At 32.7% G+C, this 8,545-nt stretch overlaps 1 protein-coding gene across 2 annotated transcripts in view; it reads right to left on the bottom strand.

Moving 5' to 3' along the window:
* LOC101591665 (UDP-glucuronosyltransferase 2B31-like) overlaps positions 1-8,545 on the bottom strand; it is a 210,242-nt gene that overhangs the window by 17,212 nt on the left and 184,485 nt on the right. The window contains exon 1 of one of the 2 annotated variants that reach the window (XM_004648632.3): positions 1,631-2,374. The exons of the other annotated variant lie outside the window; for it this stretch is intronic. Within the exon in view, the coding sequence (XP_004648689.3) occupies positions 1,631-2,357 (727 nt within the window). The 5' untranslated portion in view covers positions 2,358-2,374. Of the gene's footprint in view, positions 1-1,630; positions 2,375-8,545 lie in introns of those variants that run through there. 2 annotated transcript variants of the gene reach the window in all.

The following is an 8,545-nucleotide window of genomic DNA, read 5'->3' as shown; positions in this document are numbered from 1 at the left end:
GGAGTTCTTATAATAGGGAGACTATATGATATTTACACATGTGTGTCTGGTTTATTTCACTTATGAGTATATGTTCAAGTGGCATCCAATTCAATATAAAGGCTTGCAGTTTATCAATCTTAATAGCTGAATAATACTCCATTGTGTAAAAATACCACATCTTTCTCAACCATTCCTCAGGTGATGGACATCTTGGCTGTTTCCAAGATTTGGCTATCACAAATTGTTCTGCTATAAACATAGGCACACATATATCACTATGATATGATGTTTTCAGATCCTTTGGGAAAATCCCCAGGAGAGGAATAGCTGGTTTAAAGGGGATTTCCAGACCAACTTTTCTAAGTAGTGAAAAGGCAACCGACAAATTTTGAAAAAATCATAACAAATAAGTACTCAGACAAAGTCTGCTCTCTAGAATCTATAAAGAACTAAAGTACACTAGGGCCCCAAAATTTAAAGACCCAATTCAGAAATGGGCATCCAAGATGAACACACGCTTCTCAGAGGAAGAAATTAAAGAAGCGAATAAATATATGAAAAAATGCTCCACATCACTAGCCATTCATGAAATGCAAATTAAAACCGCATTGAGATATCATCTCACCCCAGAAAGAATGGCTATCATAAAGAAATCACCCAACAATAAATGTTGGAAAGGCTGTGGGGAAAAAGGAACCCTTCTCCACTGCTGGTGGGTGTGTAGACTGGTGCAACCGTTATGGAAATCAGTATGGAGACTCCTTAGTCTTTTCAATTATGGAAGAGAAGATGTTTCAAAGTTCCTGTGTTTAATGACAGTAATTTATGATTTATCTGTATGTGTATATGTATACTCGTATATGGACACAAAAGTGTATGATATGTATTTATGAATATAAATGTATAATACTTGTCACCCATATTTACATGTAGATGCATGAAAATCATTGTATGAGGTATTTGTGAGAGCAGCCTAGGCTTGTAACTTACCTCAGTACATTCACAACCATAAAAATTGTCCTAGTACGATACCTTATATGCCCATATTTCAATATTATCTTTTTAGACATATGGATACTGAAGGAAAGAGAATTCAGTTTCAGTTCAATTTCTAAATATACTTTAGGATAGAATCCCTATACCAAGTGTAAGGGATTCATCAAATAATGTAAGAGAATTGTTTAATTTGTAAATGAATTAATTAAGCTATATTAGGGGAAACAATTTCTTCAGTAATACTTAGAAATATAATCTATGAAATTTCTCAATTTACATGTAAATATTCATCAAGACATATAGGGAAATTTAAATTATTGTTTTCACAGATGAAAGAATATATATAATAAAATTCTAAAAATGTATATAAATCCTTAAAGCTGTCTTCATAGTTATGCTTTATTAATGTATGTGTTCCTAAATGTGCTCTGTACATGGGATTTACAGACCTTTCTAATGAAAACTATAATGTCCCCTGGATCAAAATAATTTGAATCTGACAGAACATTTTATATCTCTACTTCAACATTGTATTATGGAAGATGACTTTCTCTAATGTTATATTCTTTTTTTAATGGTATATTCTTAAAAACATACCATCAAAAACATAGGAATTTACAAATTCCCAATACCAAATGAAAAGACAACTTACCTAATACTTCACTGTATAGCTGATTCCAGTTCTTCTCAATAAATCCTTGAAACCAAAAGTCAAAATAAAGCACATACATCATATTTTTCACCCTCTGCATAAATGTCATTTGATCACTTAACTCTGATAGAGCAACAGGCACATAGGAAGGAGGAACTGAAAGTGCTCCAATGTACTTTTCATATGTGTATCCAGGAAAGAGTCGGTGGGTGTACACAAAAGGGACATTCAGAATCTCTGCAATCACCTCACTCCCAGGCATGAAGGAATCTGCCAGAATAACATCAAACCTTGATTTTTGTAGTTTTGATATAAGTTCCTTGTTCAGAACTATATCTTTACATAGTGATCTCATGAACTCAGTTTCTTTCCACATAAGATCTTGCAGTGCTGAAAAATACCTCCAAGATGATTCTTTTGGTAGATCATAGATAGCTTTTTCAAGTGTTTCTGTGAAAATATGATCCCAGTCACTTTGAGTTACTGATGTAGGATAATCTTCAAATTTAATAGACGATCCCTTCTCCACATTAATTGACATAGAAATTGAAGACCTCAAAACAATCACCTCATGACCATTTTGGACAAGTACATCCAGTATTGTTTTCATATTGATCCAATGACTATATTCCATTGGCCACACCAGCACCTTCCCACAGCTCCCCAAACCAAAGTAACTATTCAGCTGAAGCAGCAACAGAACTGCAGTTAGTTTCATAGTCATCATGGCAAAAACAGCCTTCCCTTTCAAATCCTATTCCCACTGGGTTTGCTTCTTGTAAAGTAAAAAATTGCCACATAGTTAATATATAACCTTTATTTGCTAAAGTAAATACATAAGGAACAGTCAATATCTGGTTGTTAGTTCAAAGATCAAAATTACAAGACCCTTATGTTTACGTGAAGATGTGTAATGGCTTTTGCAAGATTAGAATTATTTTCCTATAGTCAGAGATTTTTGACATTACATCTGCTGTGCCACTGTCCTATAATTGAGTTTAGGAAGTGCCAAGATTTGTGTCAAGTTGAAAGGAAAAGAAAAAAAAATCCAGAATCAATGTACATAGGTGCTTGACACGGAATCGGAAATATTCGTAATATAGGTGAGTCATCATTTCTTTTCATAGGAGCATTCCATAAATGTTTTGTACAAAAGTGGTTCATATATCAATGACAAATCATACACTTTATCAATATTGAAGACTTATTTGAGAAATTTAAAATCTGCAGTTTTTGAAGTTCTCCAGTATAATATTATTTAAAATGAGTAATCCTCCCAGAAATGAACTTTATGCTGTAATTATCCAATGTACCTCAGATTTGTAGAACCACTAAATTGCCTCTTCCCTTCAGGGTTTCATTATGAATATTTTAAATAAATCATATCACACAACATATAGTTCTCTATGATTATCCTCCATGCTTATGTACTGTTTAAAGCCTTATCCATCTAAAAGCATGTTATCAATACTATATTCCTTGTAATTACTAAATCTTATTTTATTGTGTATATGGCATATTTGTTGATTTTTTTTATTAAAAGCAAAATATTCTGGGTTGTAGCCATGCTCTATGGAGTTAGCAATATCTAGTTGTGATCTGCACTTAGAATCCCATGTAATGATGAGAGACCTAATGGTGTTGCATAATCTTTCATATGCCTGCTGGACATTTTCATATCTTTACATACATGTGTATCTAGTATGGTTCTTCAGCCACCACATATTCCTTTGTGTTGTTTAGTTAGGTTTCTGTGTATGCTGTGTTTAGGTCTCTTGTCAGATTTATCATTTTCACATACATTTAATTTTGTAGCATGTCTTTTGAGTTCTCTTGGAGGACTCATTTTATGCTGAAAAATTTTAATTTGGATGAAGTCCCTTTCTTCAATTTTAGTTTCTTTGCTTGTAATTTGTGGTACTTGCATATATCAATTTCTTATCTCTCATTGCTGGGAAAAATACCCAACATCCAAAGTTAAGGAAAGAAATAATTATTTAGCTCATAGTTAGTGGAAGTTTTAGTACATACTGAGCTGGCTCCAGGGCAGAGTGTCAAATGGCAGAGTGCAGCCACTCATAGCAGCAGAAAATAGCAAAGTGTAAAGGGAGGAGCTGTGGTTTACATGGCTAGCAAGTCTCTCTCCTTTCCTAATATTGTATTCAGGCTATCAGCCCCAGGAAGAGTGCAGCACTCACACCCATAATCCCAGCATTGGATCTTGAAATAATCACAAATTCTAGAAGCCTGCCCAAACACTGCGTGAGGTTTTGAGAGGACAGTGAGACCCAAACCATAATAGAGAAGGAATGAATGAAAAATTCAAGGTTACATATATTTCCCAAATGGCTTCCTAATGCATATTTACTTTTGCTTATTATTTTGTTTTAGATAGTGTCTCATTCTGGTGCCAAGGCTTTGGCTTCAGTTGAATTTCCTGCCACAGCATCTTGAAAAGCTGGATCACAGTTGTGAGCCACCACTCATATGTCTTGTAATTGTTACCTTCGTGTTTTTGATACATCTTGAATTAATATTTTCATGTATCATAAGGTAAATATTTTATTTTCTAAAGTTTTCATGTGACTATTGCATTTTCCCGGCAGAAGAAAATGAGAGACTATTGCTTTCTAATTGCTTGTTTTGTAATCCTCAGGAAAAAACAATTAGCAAAGTTATAATGATATATGTAGGCTTTTATGATCTATTCTTTTCATATATTGTCATACATTCCTGCACAACACAGTCTTCATCATTGCGCGTGTGTTATTAGCTTTGAAATCAGAGTGTAAGTCTTCCAATTTGGTCTTCTTCATCAAGATTTATGAAAGATATTATTCTGTCTTCAATATATATATTTGTTATTTTTCTACAAATGTCTGCTACCTACATGAGTAAGTTTCTGGATTTTCAATAAACTTCTAGCCAGATTTCATGCTAGTAGCATGCCACTTTGGTTGATATTGCATTGTAGAATATAATGGAGAGAGATATTTGGGTTTCTCAAGCATTGTGTTTTCCTCAGAATTTCTCTGATTATGAGGGTCTTTGCGGACCCATGTGACATTTATTTCCTTTTTCTTTATACAAAGAATGTCACGAGTAGCTTCACAGATTTCATTAAATTGTAGATGGCTTCCACTGGTGACTGTGTTTTCACTTGATGTAACCTGTAATCATTTTTAGATACATGCAAATATCTTCTCAGGATATGCAAATTATAATATTTGATGATATGCAAATCAAAAACAGCTGGATATTTTCTAAAAACATTCATAGCAACATATAAAAGTGCATATAGCAATAAAAATTAAAATTATCTTTTTTTTTTACACAGAAGAGTGTGTATATACTAAAAACATACACAAAAAATGATAAACTTTAAGCAAAAAACAATTATCAAATTCAGGTTCTTGAAGTAATTATTCTCATCAATGAAAGAGAAGAAAAGAAAAAATATTTAACAAAAATGTTTATTGAACACTAAGCAAATTGTCAAAAGAGCTATATTACCATCTGTGGCTTAAAAGTAGCACAAAAAAGTAATATCACGTCATCAATTTGATTAAAAGTTGCTACCTATTAAATTCCTCAACTATTGCTTGTATGATAATACAGAATTGTGCCAGCTTAAGATTTTCTGAAAGTAAATTCAGAAATGCCATAAACCAGAGATGAACTTTAATGTGTAGACCAGATGAAAACACCGTCTTATCCTTTAGGTACCTCCTTTGGTTTGCGTAGTTTCTGGAGATATATAAAGAAATGATTCACATTGAGCTTACATGTAACAACGATGCATTGATTTTCAAATTTACTAGGAATTTTTACTGGATTTTGAAATTATGAGTTGTATGTTGAGTATTCTGTAGACTTGGTGCAATATAACATGTAGGCCAAAGGAAGCCTTGTGTATATCAGTTCTTCTAATGATTTTTCATTATACTGTGTCATTTATTGAGCATGAATAAGAGTAAAATGATCAGAGGTCTTTCCCAAACAGAATATGAAGAGGATCCACCTACATTGTGTAATTTCAAATTCACATGCAAGCTCCTATGAAAATGCAGGCTTCCCACAAACTATAAATGTTTACTATCTGTAATACTTCTTCCATTTTTTCTGATTGTTTAAGGACCATACAATGCTTTATCACATTATTAACTTACATATTTATACAATTTCTTTTCAACGATAATTCTTTGATTCAGATCATGGTAATTAAAGCATGAAGGTGTTTCCATCATTCACATAAATGTCCTATATGAACTTTTTCATGTAATGGATATGTTTGGAAAAATAAAATTTTTCTCATATTACTTATTTATGTTCAGATACTTTTAATTGTGATTTTTTTCATATATAAGATTATACATGAGTTCACCAAAGGCTTCTTCATACTGCTTTAAACTGTAGGCATGTCTACTTCTACGAGGTATGCTAATAGTATTTTGATCAGGATTGCATTATATCTGTATGCCAATTTTGGGAGTATATTCACTATGTTGTTTTTCTTATCCATGAGCAAGGGAAATATTTCCATTTTCTCATATTCTCTTCAAACTTCTATCAAAGTACTGTAATATTTAACATACAGAACTTTCACTTTCTTTAATAGCTTATTTCCTACGTATTTTATTTTATGGATGGCATTATAAAGGGTGTATTTTCCATAATCGCTCTCTCAGTGAATTTGTTAAGCTACAGAAATATTACTGATTTTTTAAATCATTTTTTTAATAAAGAAATAGCACTGAGACAGTATCAAAACCGATTAATAGGATAGTTTCAAAGACTAATACATTACACAACTTTGTCTTTATACTAGTTATTCATAGTACAAGATGTAAAATATTATATGCTGTCCAAGCACTCAGTACAAATTTTGCTTCTCATTGGATTAAGAAAGTAGGTGTATGTCTCTCCTATTTTGTATATACAGATACAACATGGTCCTTAATTTATATTCCCTTTTTTATTTAGTTTTGCCAGTCATAGGTATCCCATTGCCATTTAAACATTGTAGGTGCATGAATTCACTGAAATATTCCAATATAATCCAGTAGCACATAATATTAGATGTTTACCCATAGGACTGGCAAGGTCAGAAGTTGTTGACTTGAGCCTTTCACAGCTCAGCATATTAATATGGCTTTACTTTTTATATTTTATTTTTAAACTTTTCTACTGGATGGTTAAGAACAAGATAAAGTAAGACCTAGACAACAAGAAAAGTAACTATAATATCTGGCAAGGTATGTCAAACCCCCTCAGGAATTACCCTGGAATTCTGTAAGGCAGTTTGTAGATCATTTGTCAGTATCAGTGATGTGGATGAGTTATGGCCATTGCTCAACCAATTTTCTGTGGTTGACTGAGAGAATGTTTTCTCTCCATGAGACTCTACTTAGGCACAGTCTACATAGTGGATCACTTTCCTCTGTGCCCCTATAATTTCCTTTATCAGAAAATTTCAGACATAACCTAATTGCAGCACGTTGCAGTACAAGTCCTCTTATGTCTAGAGTACTCACAGACCTTGAGAGACTAGGACCAAAATGTTGGCTGTCCTTGAAGCCCTTCTTTTTCTCTAATTTTTGGTCTGTTAATAAGTTGTCAACACTCCAGAAGAATAGCTTAATGAAAATATTTCTCTATAACGTAAGCAGCTGAGCTTAATCTTACTATCGGTCTGAATATCAAATGTCTTAGGCATAACTTCGAAAGGTATTTTCCATCATGTATTGATAAGTCAAATTAAATGCCTAAAGAATGTGAAGAAAAAAAGAAAAAAAATTAAAATATATTTAAAAAATAAGAATAAAAATTATATATTTTACACAGAAATTTAGAAATGTAACTATTTAAAATATTATAGTAGGACAAGCCTTTTTCTTTTCTCTGGTTTTCATTTATTATTCTTTTTTAAAATCAAAAATTTACTTCAGAGACCGTATAGCAGTAATTGATGTGACATGACAGGTAATATGTATTTAAAACAACAAAATGACAGGTATTTCAATCATGAAACTAGTATTACACATAGCTATCATCAGTGCAGTTGCTCAGTTCACATGTATAATCATATTTACCTAGTTAGGGAGAGAAATTAGTAGTTAATCCTACCAATTAACTACTAATTTCAAAAAGGTGCTGAAGATTCTTAAGATCATGGCCTTAATCGTCTTGTGCATATAAATGTATGACTTTGCCCCTGTCATGTTTCTTAGCTTTTCTCCTTATCCTTTCTTCATTATTTAATCCTTAGGTTCTAGGTTTCCTTTTAATTGTGTTATACCTTTCTATTTTTATTTCTTCTTATAGTTGTTACACTAGCGAGACTATATGATATTTATACATGTGTATCTGGTTTATTTCACTTATGAGCATAACTTCAAGTGGCCTCCACTTAAACATAAAGGTTTCGAGCTTATCATTCTTTATAGCTGAGTAATACTCCATTGTATAAAAATACCACATCTTTTTCATCCATTCCCCAGATGTTGGGCATTTTGTTTTTTTCCAAGTTTTGGCTATCACAAATTTTGCTGCTATGTACATAGTTACTCATATATGACTGCAATATGACCTTTTCACTTACTCTGGGAAAATTCCCAGTAGGGGAAGCTAGATTGAAAAGGACTTCCAGTCCTAATTTTTAAGGAGCTCCACAATGATTTCTATAATGGTTGCACCAGTCTACCTTCACATCCACAGTGAAGAAGGATTCCTCTTTCCCCACAGCCTCACCAACAGTTGTTGTTGGTCTATTTCTTTAAAATAGTTATTCCTTCTGTGGTGAGGTGGTATCTCAGTGTTGTTTCAATTTGCGTTTCACAAACGGCTAATGATGTGGAGAATAAATGCTTGCCTGGCAGGTATAAGTGACTCACTTCAATAGCTGGTTCTGAAAAA

Source organism: Octodon degus, unplaced genomic scaffold (assembly GCF_000260255.1).
Source record: "Octodon degus isolate 3935 unplaced genomic scaffold, OctDeg1.0 scaffold00499, whole genome shotgun sequence".
In the NCBI taxonomy this organism is placed as follows: domain Eukaryota; kingdom Metazoa; phylum Chordata; class Mammalia; order Rodentia; family Octodontidae; genus Octodon; species Octodon degus.
This window is presented reverse-complemented; position numbering and strand designations above follow the sequence as displayed.